At 40.3% G+C, this 15,406-nt stretch overlaps 1 protein-coding gene across 2 annotated transcripts in view; it reads right to left on the bottom strand.

Moving 5' to 3' along the window:
* Positions 1-21: 21 nt before the first annotated feature.
* LOC110038082 (protein CHROMATIN REMODELING 20) overlaps positions 22-15,406 on the bottom strand; it is an 88,984-nt gene continuing 73,599 nt past the window's right edge. For both annotated transcript variants that reach the window (XM_020742844.1, XM_020742845.1), the window contains exon 26: positions 22-430. In XM_020742844.1, the coding sequence (XP_020598503.1) occupies positions 22-430 (409 nt within the window). The remainder of the gene's footprint in view (positions 431-15,406) is intronic.

The following is a 15,406-nucleotide window of genomic DNA, read 5'->3' as shown; positions in this document are numbered from 1 at the left end:
TATATATATATATAAAATATATTATCTGTTTTTCCCATCCCTATTAAGGTTTTCCCAACTGATCTCTTGAGAGCATTTCTCACAACCAGTGCTTGAACCTGATTTGATTCCCTTGCTTCTTAAAGTTAATAAATGATCAAGATTACTACATTTTCTCTGATGGGAAGATTGATGGCTTCTTGAGCTTCCTTTGCTTTGTTGGGGAGGATGAGCAGGTGGAAAAGGAGGAAGAGCTGGAGGATCTACCGAAGAAACTTGAGGGGTCGACGATTTTCTATCCATATTTTCGTCATAATTTACCCTATGAACCTCTTCCCATTTGAGAGATCTTTGAAAACTAACCCAAGCCATCTCTTGTTCCTCCTTCGATAGTCGCTCATCTTCGTTCTCTTGTAGAAGGGTTTCATGTTCGTGATAGTTTGCGATCCACCTGGAATAAGGCACGGCAAGATGAGCAAATTAAGTTATCAGGCCTGATAAATTTTTAACAAAAATTTTACATACAGACCATACAATGCTTGTGTATATACATATCTAACACATAAGTTTAGATATTAATGCTTACAACATCTTGGTGTCATAAATATATGAATGAATTAAAATGATAGTAATGGTGGTATTTTTTATGTGATATTAAATATTTGAGTTGACATCATGTAAATATGAATGTTTAGGTCTTAGATATGTAAATACATAAGAATTGCGTGGAATGTATTTGAAGGCCCCTTTTCTAAAATGATTATTTCATTTAGAACGTTTTGAAAATTTTACTATTAGGAATGCCCTCATTTAGTTAGAAGTAGGGGAATGCCATCTTAGGTTCGTATCTCAAAATTTAGGATTGTAATTCCCTATAATCAAAAGTAGACCTGTATACGTATATTTTGATCTCTTTTCTGTTTTATGTTATTTTCTGTTATCCATATTTGCAAAGATTTTACCTATTTTTCAAGATAAATCCAAGCAATGTATCGACACAATCAATGAAACATGCACAGGTTAGAAATTGCATAAAAACATAGTTCTGGGAAATTTTCATACAGAAAAATGGAGGAATATATGTCATTAAAATTTTAAAAGATGTCAAAAAAGAAAAACAAATAAATAACCAAAGACGTGCAATGTGCAAGAAAAGATAATTAAGATGGATGATAAGAAGCACAGATTGAGCCACAAAGTATTTGATGAAGTGGTACTATTGCCTTTGATTTCGAAAGTAGAGGTCTAAGATTAAAATTATTTAAAAAAGGATGATATACAAACGTACCACTCAATTTTTATATATCCGCTTATCTAAAACCTAAACTCCGATTTTTACATATATGCATATATGTCTCAGAGAAAGGGAGAAGACTGCTCTACTAGGGTTTCGTCCGACGGCAAAACCCAGGTTTGATTACTGACTCGACGATGAAGTTTCCCGCACTCGACGACGAATCGTCATCTTCTCTCTCGCGCCAAACGACAAAGGGCTTCGGCATCTGCTTCTGCGGTTTCGTCATCTCCTCCTTCGCGCCTTCCAGCTAGCCATCGAGCTTCTGCGGTTCTTTTCTATGCGGATCGAGCTGCGATTTCTGTCGAGCTGTGACTTCGTTCCCTGTCTTCTGTCTTCTGCGCATTTCATCTGCGGTTCCTGCGCAGCTCTTCGGCTTGTTTTTTTTTTTGCCTCTGCCCGACTTTAACAACTTTTCTTTGTTTTGATGGAGCTTCCTTCTTCAATTGAACCTATCAAAACCTCCTCATTTGCCCACGTGGTGGGTAAATCTCAGAGAAAGACAACAGTTGTCTTCCCTTCAAGTTATAAGAAGCATCGTAATGGTACAGGTGACTGTCCCTTTATTAGGAATGCAAGCAAAGTGAAAAGGCAACACTCTTTTTCTCCACATCAGAAATTTCAACGCTGACTGACAAATTCAAATTTGTTATTATTGAAAAATTTCAGTGGGGACACCCATCAGGGAAATTATCATGAAAAGTTTTCATGACCTCAAATTAACAGGAAAGCGGAAAGTGAGGCTCATGGATGGGAGACATGTATTGATTCAGTTAACCGTGCCTGAGGACTACACTTGTATTTTCCCCAGAAAATATCTTAACATCGCCGGTCATATCATCGCCTGTAAACCTATGAAGCTACTCAAGTGGTTTCCTGATTTTGACCCAAATTATGAGACTCCCACTGTACCGGTATGGTTTAGTTTACCTGGTCTCAAGCTAATTTTTTTTCACCATCAGGTTTTTTATTCTATTGGGGTCATCTTTGGAGATCCTTTGAAGCTAGATCTACCTACTTTCAACCTAATCAGACCCTCGGTGGCCAGAATACTTGTGGAAAGGGAATATTACTTTACCTAATTTTACCTAATGTTACTGAAGTCTGACTGGGCACAACCCATAATAGTTATTGGCAACAAATCATCATGAAGCACAAGCCCCCATATTGTACCCACTGTAAGATTTTTGGTCATGTTCTTGATAAATGCCACAAGTTTCATCCAAATTTGAAACATAAAGTTCAAGTGAATAAGGATGGGTCTAACCCACTGCTTTGGACATTTTAGTTCCACCTGGAGAGGATACTAGCAGACAGGAGGTGTCTGTTGCAACTGAAGACCCCCCCCCCCCAAGAGTGAGGTGAGGCTGACCCCTTCAGACCCTATAGAAAACAATACTGATGGATTATTACCTACAAATGATAGTTTTCAGACTGATAATCAGGAGAACATCGTAGCCCCACTTCTTCATGAAGTATCTGGTGTTGAGGCGACTCATACTTCACATATAGTAGAATCTATTGTGGGTACTACGGTTAGTATTCCTGCTTCAGCTCTACCACCCCATCAGATTGATTCTTCGGATGAGGAATGACAGGTTTATTCCAAGAGGAAGAAGAAGAATGGAGACCGACTCCAACTTGGGAACATATTGGATGATACATTGATTACTACTGGCTATAGCGATCATCTTACCAGCTTATTAGCTTGCTCCTTCCCTAAAACTAGAGGCAAGACCAAATTGGGTCGCTCTCTAGCCACCTTATACTATTTATTTTGATACTGTTAGGCTTTTTATTTAAGTATCTAATATATTTTTCTGTTTTTTCTATTTTTAGAACGAACTCTAATTTCAACAAACTTATAACCAAACTGACCAGCTCAACGAGGCAAACCCAATGATACCAAATTTGATCCAATCCAAGCCAAATCAAACCCGGATCAAAATGTTAAACTTCTTTTTGAGACTTTGGGTAGTTAATTTGAGGATGGTCAAATGAGTTCAAAATTTTATGTAACAATATTAAAATTAAGCATCTCAATAACTTTCAGCCATTGTTGACTACTGCCAGCAGCCCCTTGTTCATCGCCTTCAGCGAACTCTATTGTTCAACGACATATTCCCAAATATTGTGTAACGAAATGTCCTAAATATAATGTACCGATCCATCTCAAATACGGTGTAATGTATAACACTATATTATAGATCATGTGATAGCTTCTGGCAACTACCTATAACCACCGCACTCAGAATGTCTTTTCAGATTCCTAAAGCTTTTCGTACATTGTACACGAAAGTGTTGTACTTGATGTAGGATTGTAACACTGCTTTGTAGGAAAATGATGCATTATTCGTAATAACTCACTTATAACGGAGTACTTTATCTAGACTACGCACCATGGCATTTTTCCCTTTCAAGTTTTTGCACAAAAAAAAATTTGGTCTCTACATGCTATTTTTTCTATTATGTGTGTATATTGAATCTTCTTACACGTAGAGTTTGGTGTCTTCTATAGGAAACAAAATCTCATTGCTATAAGTTTACACTTTATCGATGGCTCGCAATACACACACTTCTCACTCTAATGCCAATTAGTCTAGTGTGCAATATCAAAGTTCGAGATGCAAAGCATATACTCTAATTCCCAATGATACACGTCATCTTGCTGGTGCCCCTTGAAGATCGTGTACGAAAAATGTATGAATCTTAGAATGAGATGATTTGACTCCTACTGTTGAACATACGGGAATGGCACAACTACATCAAGATCCTCTAACGAGAGGTACGCAGTTGACACCTCCGCGTACTGAAGCTACCCTTCAAAAGATTGAACTCATGGACACTGCTAGCTTTACACATCCACCCCCTTAAACCCAAAACTAACAGAAAGCCCCCGACATGTGTGAAGAATGTAGCTCAACCTCAAGCAATTCATGAAGAGTTACGACATCTAGTCCTTGAAGAGTTCCCAATGAGAGATAAAACGGAGTACTTTATCTAGACTACGCACCATGGCATGCTATTTATTTCTCAGCTCGCCGTGAATTCGAGGAGCCTTCTCCGCTAGCAGAGATCGTTTGTCAACACCTTGTTTCCAATAGGTTTAAGCTTTCGAGCACTAATGGTTATGATGGGACTTCTGACACCTATAAACATGTGGATCACTTCAAAACCATCAGGCACATTCTAGCTATTGATGCTCTCTTTTGTCGGGTTTTCTCCAGCAAATCCTAAAAGGCCAAACACTCACTTGGTTATACTCATTTCCAAGAAAGAGCATTCATACCTTCGATGAGCTCACTAACATGTTGAAATTGGAGGATCATTAAAGAATCCTCTCAAATCTTCGGGTTCAATCAAAGTAGAAATCATTGAAGGATTATTTCCTACGATTCTCCATTTAAGCTCGTCATAACTTGGGAGTAGATTTAGAGTTACTGATAAGTGTGTTCTTGGGGGGACTACACCTTGGTCATTTCTACTCATCTTTGATATGAGAGACGCTTCGTTCATACGCTGACCTCATTCATTGTGTCAAGACACAAATTACTTCTGACGAAGCTACTAATACGCATAAAAATAAATTTGATTCATAGTCAAGAAAGCATAAGAAAAAAACCATAGACACTGCTCAGTCAACTCAGCAAAAGTTCGAACCACAAGCAAAACCTTGATTTGCACCCTTAATGGCAGAGATGTTAATATTGGCCCGCAAGGAATATACACTGCTCAAAACTTAACGTGGCAATATCCTGATGGCGATTCAAAACAAGGAAACTCTTAGGTGGTCACCTCTGTTGAAGCTGAATGCAGAGAATTAGGAACAATATTATCACTTCCATTGAAGTCGTGATCATCATATTGAAGCCTGTTCTAATTCAAGGAAGAGATCGAAAAGCTAATTTGGCAAGGGTAACTAGCCCAATTCATTCAAAGTAAGATCCTACACATCAATAATGCATCTGCTAGTGGGCAATATGCCTAGAAGTAATAAGGTGAGAATCATTAAATTATTGGTGAAATTGCAACTATCGTCGAGGGACCGTTATTGGTCAAGCAAGTTTTATTACTGCCAACAAGGAGCCTTCACCGAAGAAATCTTGTGTTAGACACTATCAAATTTTATGAATACAATCTTGAGTGGGGTGTCGTAATCGGTGACCCTTGCTACAATATAAAAAGAATCCTGATCGATGGACAGAGTTCATTCAACGTCTTATTCTACTCAACTTTCCTTGGTTTGGGGTTAATAAGAAAACAAAATGGCAACCTGTTGCTAAACCTCTCCATGGCTTTGATAATCAACTGGTGAATGTCAAAGGGGATAATTAGTCTCCCTGTTAAATTGAGAGTATTCTCCCGATAGAAAACTCACATGATCTAATTCCATGTCGTCAAGTTGGAATTGATGTACAACATTATCTTCGGAAGGCCTCTCCAATCAATGTTTACTGCACCTCAAAATGAAATTATCATCACCATCAGAAGTTGGCATTATACGTAGAGATCATTAAAGTAACATGATCGTGCTACCTCAAATAAGCCTAGTCGTGCCCATCGGAGACTCAGTATTGAGTTTTGATCTCTGAGGAGAAGATATATCTTAACTGGCTTCAATAGTTGAACACTTGATCTGAGTCTCATTGTCAAAGAAACACCCCTCATGAATTGTGCAGCTTAGATCTTTATTGTCTAGTGAGCAAAAACTAAAGTACGTAGATTTTCTCTATAGAAATCAAGATGTGCTTGTCTAGAGTCAGACAGATATTCACAGGTTTCATTCTAAACAAATTTTGTATTGATTAAAGATTGCCTCTATGTATGAGTCGTTTGTCTAAAAGAAGAGAAATTTTGCGCCAAAACGCAAACAAACAATTGAGCAAAAGGTCTACGAGTTTCTCTAAACGATAAATATATGGGAAGTGCATCATCTTGTGTGGCACGCAAACGTCGTTATGGTGAAGAAATCTTCTAGAGCATGGAAGATGTGTGTTGATTATACTAGTCTAAACAAAGCTTGTCCAAATGAAAAATTTCCTTGGCCTCGAAAAAAACAATTATTTGAAGCTACCTATGAACATCAAATGTTCAACTTCATGGATGCTTATTCAAGTTACAGCTAGATAAAGATAAGTTTCGTTGATGATGAAGTTACTTCCAGACAAACAAAGACCTGTACTGCTGCAGGGTTATGATACGTCCAAGAATCATAATCAACAAGCAATAACAATGAAGCAACAATAGAATAGTGGAAACAATTCAAATGAGGGCTGCTCTCATGAAACACAACAGAAAAACAACAAGATACAAAAGATGATCTACTTTCGAGAGGTAGATCGGCTTTCCCACTCTCTAGACGTCACCAAGAACATCACCAAAAGAAGAAAACACAGCAACCAACAAAATAATGCATAAAAAAAAAGAAACCTTAGGTTTTTCCCTTTAAAGAATCCTCCCACAGCCTTTTAAAAGCTTCCCCTTTTCACTTTACATGCCAACCTGTTTTAATTTCTCCTCCTTGAGTATGTAATTAAACCTCTCGTGGACCCCAAACTCTCCCCGCCTTTTTCTCCTATGATAATGCTGCTCTGCCTCCTAGCTTGAATAGGATCAACCCACTCGTTGGTTTGGCGGGCCGGTGGGAGGTCATTCGACCGGTCCCTGCAAGACTGGTCCCGTCTTGGGCGCAACATTACTCCCCTCCCAAAGAAGTTCAAGGCGAAAGGATGGAAATTGCTTATAGATCGCCTCATAAGGCTCCAATGTTGCTTCATAGTCTAACAATCATTTCCATTTAACCAATACCTCATTCGCTCCCCCTACTCCTCGCACTCCTCATTCGCTCCCCCTACTCCTCGCACTCCTTCAATTTATAGCTACTCTTGAATAACATCCAAGTCATCTGTCAGCGTTGGCGTAGTATAGATGAAGGTGTATGATCTACGATCGCACGTCACAGTTGCGATACACGAAAGACCAGGTGCAGTGTGGAAGATGGTTGTAACTTCAAATGGTAAGTTATTGCTCCGATGCGTGTTATAACCTCATAAAGTATCACAGTGACAATTTCTTCTAGTTCAAATTACACCTCTCCTGCATTCGTTTGCCTTCATCTTTATGATTTGTTGAGCTCCCAGTAAATGTCCATTATTCTTTGTTAGTATCTTATCCTTCTCCTGCAAGCACTGATCGACGTTGGATACCGATGTGTACTATGCCCTAAATGTATTAAGTGAAGTGGGTCTCGCCCATATAATATCTAAAAAGGAGTTGACTGTATTGCGGTATTGTACGAAGTATTATATCATATTCGGCCCATGCAATCTACTTAGCTCATAACTTCGGTGTATCGGATCCAAACAACGCAAGTATGTCTCCACACTCCTATTGACCACCTCCGTCTGCCCATCGGTCTAGGAATGATATGTAGTGCTTCTTTTAATAACTGTCCCTCGCAACCTAAATAGCTCCTTTCAGAAGTGACTGAGGATCACCTTGTCCATATCTGATACAATCGATTACGGCGCCCCGTGCAAATAGACCACTTCCCGGATGACATCGATGCAACTAAGACTGCAGCACAGGGGCGTCATAAGGGAATGAAATGTGCAGGGGTGATTGACGACCACCATAATCAACGTGTACCATTCTGACCGTGTCAACCACTCCATAAAATCCATCGTCGCTTTTTTCCAAACATTCTCTGTTATAACGGTTCTAGTAACTCTCCTAGCGCTATGGTGAAACATTTGTGCCTCTAACATGCATCACATTTTGCTATCATGTCCTCCATGTCTCTGTGCATTCCAACTCAATAAAGTTTTGCCGCCAAGCACCGATCAACGCATAATCAATCAAGTGAAGTGGGTCTTGCCCCTATAATATCTAAAAGGGAGTTGTCTGTGTTGGAGTGTCGTACGAAGTATTATATCAATATTCGGCCTATGCAATCCATTTAGCTCATAACTTCGGTGTATAGGATACAAACAACGCAAGTATGTCTCCACACTCTTATAGACCACCTTCGTCTGCCCATCGGTTTGGGGATGAGATGTAGTGCTTCTTTTAAGAACTATCCCTCGCAACCTAAATAACTCCTTCCAGAAGTGACTAAGGATCACCTTGTCCCTATCCGATAAATCGATTCCGACACCACGTGCAAATAAACCACTTCTCGGATGAACATCGTTGCAACGGAGACCACAGTGCAGGGATGTCATAAGGGAATGAAATGTGCAAGGGGTGATCGGCGACCACCCTAATCAACGTGAACTCTTCTTACCGTGGCAACCACTCGATAAAATCCATCGTCGCTTCTTCTCAAACCGTCCCTGATAATGCTAACGGTTCTAGTAACCTTCTTGGTGCTATGGTAAAGCATTTGTGCCTCTGGCATACATCATATTTTGCTATCATGTCCTCCACGTCTCTGCGCAACCCCACTCAATAAAGTTCTGCCGCCAGACGACTGTAGGTCTTTTGCATCTCTAAGTGCCCCCCGATCACACTACCACAAAACTCCTGTAATAATCTGAGAATATACATGGACTTCTCGGGTAGCGCGAATCACCCCTAGTGAAACAGTTGCTGCCCCCTCAATGCATAATTGTTTGGGTCTTGTAGTAACTTGATTCTTATCTTCCTCAACTCATCCCTTTCACTCTCATGTCACAAGGCTTCTTAATCTAGAATCAAGAATATCGATAGGGTCATCAATTGGAGTTCATCCACCTTTCTCGACAGTGCGTCAGCTACTTTACTCTCCAATCCTCATCGGAACTAAATCTCGAAAGCATGCACCAGTAGCTTGGGCAGTCATCTATGATGCTCCTCAGACACCATTCTTTGCTCCAAAAGCTACTTTAAATACCTCTGATTTGTCCTAACCAAAAAATTTGCCTCAACAGGTAGGGCTGCCACTTCTGAATGGTCAAGACAATTGATATCAATTCTTGCTCATATATTGACTTTAGCCTCACTCTGGCTGTAAGAACTTGGCTGAAGTGGGCAATCGATCGTTGATCATCCATAAGCACTGCTCTCAATCTTTATCCTGACGCATCCGTCTTCACAACAAATGATTTACTGACATCTGGAAGTGCTAAAACTGGGACACTGGTCATGGCATGTTGTCTTGTGCTCATCTGTCAGTGAAACCCTGATTTAAGATTAATTTATGAGAAAATGACTGTCCATAAAGCTCATCTAGTAACTCATAAATTACAGGAATAGAAAACTTGTCCAACATTATTTTCTTGCTCAAAGCCTGATAGTCTCTACCAATAACTCATTAATCACAGAGATAGGAAACTTGTCCAACATTGTTTTATTGTTCAAAGCCCGGTAGACCATGCAGAATCTTCAACTACCATCTTTTCTCTTCACCAACAAGATTGGACTAGAAAAAAGACTCACATTAGGCTCGATAATCCCAGCCTTAAACATCTCTCTGATCAGTTTCTTTATCTCATCCTTATAAATTTGGGGATGATGGGATAGCTACCCTCTAATGTAATAGCGTGCTCTTGCTCGCTCCGAGGTGGTAGCCTGCTTGGTTGTTGGAAAACATCAGCAAACTGTTGTAGCAGTTGTTGGACCCTTTCTGAAAACTGTGACAGCACTGAATCTCAAACCTCCTCATTATCTACCAACACCATAATTAATTGTTCCCCGATCCATTCCCTCATCTTCATGATGTGATTTGGGATAAATCCCACCGCCAAATTGAGGGACACATCTGTCACATTCAAATGCAGATACTTCTTTGATGCTTCCTCTTCTGATTCCTCACTCTTTATATCTTCCACCTGAACTAAAAGAACCTGAAGGGTGCGGTCATTGCAACGGTGTCCTGAAGCGTATTTCTCGTCACAGCGATAACACAATCTTTTGGCTCTTTTGTCATGCACTTCTGCATTTATAAGGCCATTGAAATTACCCTAAAACCGTTGTCATGTACATTTCTCCTTCGACGTCTCTTTCTAAAATGACACTGATTGGACCCTCGGTGCCATAGTTGTCATGGTGCTCTTGTAGAATCCCTCAGCATCGCTGCCTCTGTCAATCTTCTCCACCCGTTTTTTATCCTGCATAATCTACGCGAGCTCTACCATTCCCTCAATCCACGCGATCTCCATGGATGGATGACTGCTCTTATGTTGGGCTTTAGGCCTTCAATGCAAATCCATTCCAGTCTGCTGCAGAAATTCCCAACCTCCCCAATGAGAGGTTGAACTTCTCTTGGTATTTCATAATCATCCCCTCCTGAGTCAGAGCATAGAATTGCTCGTGTAGCTCTCCTTCCCAAATGGATAATCCTTAAACTCTTCCTATTATGCATCAGATATCTTGCCTCCATCCATTGAAAGCTCGCTAAAGTCCTTCCCTCCAAGCATAATCCCGCTGCAATGAGCTTTTATTCCTCAGTCAACCCGTAGATTGCAAAATATTGCTCCACCCAATAGGCCAATCCATGTGCATCCCCCTCTTCGAAGATGGGCATCATTGGTTTTACCCTTGCATCGCCACCCCAACCTCCTCATCCTATGGTATTTACCCACGTGTATCTAGAGTGTAACTCCCACCTTGGATCATAGACATATCCCACTTTCGATTCCCTCATTCCTCCATCATGCTCCTGCATGCCCCTTCCACCATCCCTTCCCCAATTTTCAGCCCATCTCCCACCATCAGAAGTCTCCACTCTCCCTCCTCTCGGAGTCTTAGGGGGGGCGCTCTTACAACCATTGATGTCTTCTTACTCGATCTCCTTCCCTTTTGACCTGGCAAAGGTTTCTCTGATCATCCCTTGGTTAGGGGTTGCAACTGGAGTGGTCGGCACGGCCTTGGATTACATCTCTATAAGCTTTTTCATCATCTCCCGCATTTCTCTTGTGCCTTAAAATCCATCATTCATTCGACTTCTAATAGAAGAAAATCTGTCCTCAATAGTAGCAAACCTTTCTTCAATTCCCGATAGGATTTGCTCTACCTCTCCTAGCACATCAACTTTCTTTGCTGTCATCCCACTAAGATCTGTGCTCTGATACCAATTTGATATCCCCAGAACCAAAATCAACAAGCAACAATGATGAAAAAACATAAAAGTAGTGGAAATAATTCAAATTAGGGATGCTCCCATGAAACAGAGCAAAAAAACAACAACATACAAAAGATGATCTAGTTTCAATGGGTAAATCGGGTCTCCAACACCCTAGATGTCGCTCGGAACATCATCAAAAGGAAAAAAAAAACGCAGCATCCAATAAAATAATGCATAAAAGAAAACAAACCCTAGGATTTTTTCCTTTAAAGAATCCCATGAAAACTTTTCTTTTCCACTTTCCCTCTCCCAACGTGTTTTAATGTCTCCTCCTTAAGTATGTAATTAAGCCTCTCGTGGGCCCCAAAATCTCCCCGCCTTCCTCTCCTGCAGCAAAATGCCGCTCCGCCTATTCGCTTTAATAAGATTGGTCTGCCTGTTGGTTTGGTGGGCTGGTGGAAGGGCATTTGATCCGTCCCTCCTTGACCAGTCACGTGATGGACATAACAGATTACGCCCTTAAGGCTAAAGAACATTAGCACAACTTACTAGTGACTCATGAACAAGGTATCAAAGATCTCAACGAACGTGCTAAGGATGTATATATTAATGACATGTTGTTTAAGAGCTTAAAAACCTCTCAATACATTCCTGAACAGAAAAATTACTTTCAACTTCTTCGAGAATATAACATACAACTCAACCACGCCAAGTTTGCCTTCGGAGTCGCATTAGGTAATTTTTTTCAGATTCACGGTCACTCATCGTGGAATTGGGGCTAATCCTGTAAACATCAAAGCCCTCAGGAGATGATGTCTCCCAGAAGCATTAATAATGTGCAACGATTAAAAAAAGGATAGTCGCTCTATGACACTTCTTAGCAAGATCAGGAGACAGATATCGGCATTCTAAATGCTAGGTGAACGGGTGATTGTCATGTGCTTTTGATCAGCTCAAAAACTTATTTGGCTTCACCACCTCTGCAATCAAAACTGTTGCAAGGCGAGGCATTTTATCCCTATCTTGCAATGTCTAGGTAAACAACAAGTTTGGTCCTGATAGGGGAGGAGCAGAAGGTTCAATGGTCGGTTTACTACATTGACAAATTATTTTGTAAAACGAAAAGTTGTTATCCACTAACTGATAAAATCTCCCTAAAAATAATATTGTCTGCACAAAAATTACGTCTATATTTACAAGCCCATACTATATTGGTGTATACACGAACCTCCCTTTAAAGTCAATCTTCCAAAAACAAGAGATATTGAGGAGACTAATTAGCTGATATGTGGAATTAAGAGGGTTTGATATCCACATCTTGCCGAGGCCTGATATAAAATCACACTGGCTCGTTGACTTTATAGTGAAATGAACAATTTCTACCCCTGTAAACATGTTTTGGAGTATGGGCTTCGACTAAAAATTCTTCCAGTAAATAACGTCGTTGAATATGAAGCCCTCATCAATGGATTATGATTTGCTATCGATTGCGAGGTTCTTGATCTGATCATCTATATTGATTTCCAACTAATAGTCACTTCGGTGGAGGAATATTTAATGTTCACAATCCTCAACTAGAACAATAACTTACCCTAGTGAAATCGCCCATTGCCCGTTTTTAGACATATCAGATAACACATACATCGCGAACAGAATTATCAGGCAAATGGCCTCTCCAAACTGGCCACCTCAACAAATGGCGATTCATATAAAAAACGATATATTGAGAATGAGTACTCCTGGTCGTTGGGAGATACAATCTATTGAGGAGATGAATAAACATTTGCAAATGAATCATATCGTCTTCTTCCTTCAAAACAGGGAATGTCTTGAAGACGCGGATGAAACTCTTTCGAGTTAGCGGAAGAAGCTCTTCGAGTTAGAATTTTCGTGCAGCACTCGATCATCACTAGATGTTCCAGCACATAACATAAATAAACCTAGTGATAACAAGGTAGCAGAAAAAACATCAGTTTGGTGTTGACCTCATTTTTTAGGTCATTTCTTTTTCCGTAAGGTCTTAGGATCTAGCTTTATGAATTCTTATTGACCATCTTAGAAAACTAGAATTGGGATCCGCCCTTTTTGAAATTATAACTACTTCCTATTTTTTTTTGATGTCTAACATTTATGACACCAGACCATCGTCTTATGAACGAGAGGTTATAGGCTATTTTGTGAAGACTCAAGGGAAAAGTTCCTAATAGGACTCCAAGCCTTAGGAAAACATAGTCACGAATTTTTCGTCACATACACACATCAAATGCAAAAAAATTCACAAAAATGCACGAAATCGGACTTCAATTAAGCCCAGAGGACGGACGAAAATGCGAACTTCTCCGGATGACCTCCGACGACAAATTGGACTGCGTCAACGCGTCTGATACACCAATTTTGGAAGGAAGAGACCCATATTGCCATATTTTCGGCACGAAAAAATTGTCACGCAAATCGATGAATTCATCAAAACGACCTTTGACGGAAAAACAGTTCGCGCCGGTGCGTCCAGAATGTCGAAATTACCTAAGGAGGACACCCATTTTGCTTGGGCACCGCGCACGACTAAATCACATGAAATTTGATATATATATATATATATATAAATCGTCCGCCTCTCCCTCTCTCGGTCGCGTGCCCTAGTCGAGCCTGGTTCTCCTCACGTGAAGCGCTGGCTCGAGGTCCCCCCATCGTACACTCCTCGTGCTCCGTTCTCTGGCAAAAGCTTTCACGCCGTGCCACGCTCCTCTGCAACAAAACTTCGCCTCTCTCGTCCTCTCCTCACGCGAGATTTGTCGCTTCTCCTGGCTCGGCTCACCGCCCAGGTGAGGGATGGCATTCTTCCTCCTCCCTCTCTTGCTATAAAAACCTCACTAGGGGAAGAGTTTTAGGGCTGGCCGAAATTTCTGAGAGTGGGGAGGTGCTGTCAAAATCTCTTCTAAATTCATTCTTACCTTTTCTTCTCATCTTCTGTGGCTTTGGGGGTGTTTGAAATTTTGAGAGGGTTCTTGCTTGAGAAATTTTTAGGGAGATTCGGGTGCTTTTCTACGTCTATTCTTCATTCGATTAGGGTGATTTCTTTTCTGTTTTCCCTGTTGGAAAGGAAGCTTTGTTCCTTTGTTGTTCGAAGATCCCGGAGATTCGAATTTGTCTTGCCGTAAGTTGAAAATCATGAGGAATTTTCGTGAGTCGCTATTGGAGTGATTTTCTCAAGTTTACTTCACTCTTTCTTTGTTTTATGTTTACAAAAAAGGAAAAGGTATTCTTCTTCCTATCTTTTATATTGCACTATTTCAGATGGCATGGAATAGGGAAAGCATAACTTTGTTTAGCTTGAAATTTAAGCATGAATACATGTTAGATTAAGTGAAAATAAGGCATGTTTGGGGCCTATCTTTGCTTCATTTGCTGCTCCCGTCGTTGGAACATATGCTGAATTTTTTTTTAAAATGCTGGAAATTATATTAGGGGCTTACCTTTGCTTCTTTTGGCTGCCCCCGTTGCTGGAACACATACTGAATTCGTTTTTTGTGTTGGAAAGTTACATTTGGGGCTTATCTTGCTTCCTTTATTCCCCCGGTTGTTGGAATACATGTTGAAATTGTTTTATATGTTAGAAAAATTATGTTTGGGCTTATATTTTCATTCCCTATTGCTGCCCCTCATCAAAAAAAAAAAAACATACAAGAAATTATATTTATGAGCTAGAAAATGTATGTGGAGCTCATATATTGTTTCTCATGTTGTTCCTTGATGAAATATATGCTGAAAATTGTTTTGAGAATTGGAAAAGACATGATTGAGACTCATTTCATGATCCTCTATTACTCCCCCTTGCTAAAATACACCCTTGCTAAAATACATGTTGGAAATTGCATTTTACTTAACTTATTTGGTATGCTCGGTTCGCCATGTTCTTGGGCTCGGTTTGGGCTCCTTTTGGCGATTTATGGGGGCTGAAATGTTTTACTGTTGGGATTATTCCTTAGACCTTGGTTTGCCCCTTGTGCTGGGCTCGGTTGGCTCTTTTCTTGAGCTCGGCTTGGGGTCCCTTTTGTGCTTTATGTTGGCTGAAATATTTTACTGATTTG

The sequence above is a fragment of the Phalaenopsis equestris genome, unplaced genomic scaffold (assembly GCF_001263595.1).
Source record: "Phalaenopsis equestris unplaced genomic scaffold, ASM126359v1 Scaffold230250, whole genome shotgun sequence".
NCBI lineage: Eukaryota > Viridiplantae > Streptophyta > Magnoliopsida > Asparagales > Orchidaceae > Phalaenopsis > Phalaenopsis equestris.
This window is presented reverse-complemented; position numbering and strand designations above follow the sequence as displayed.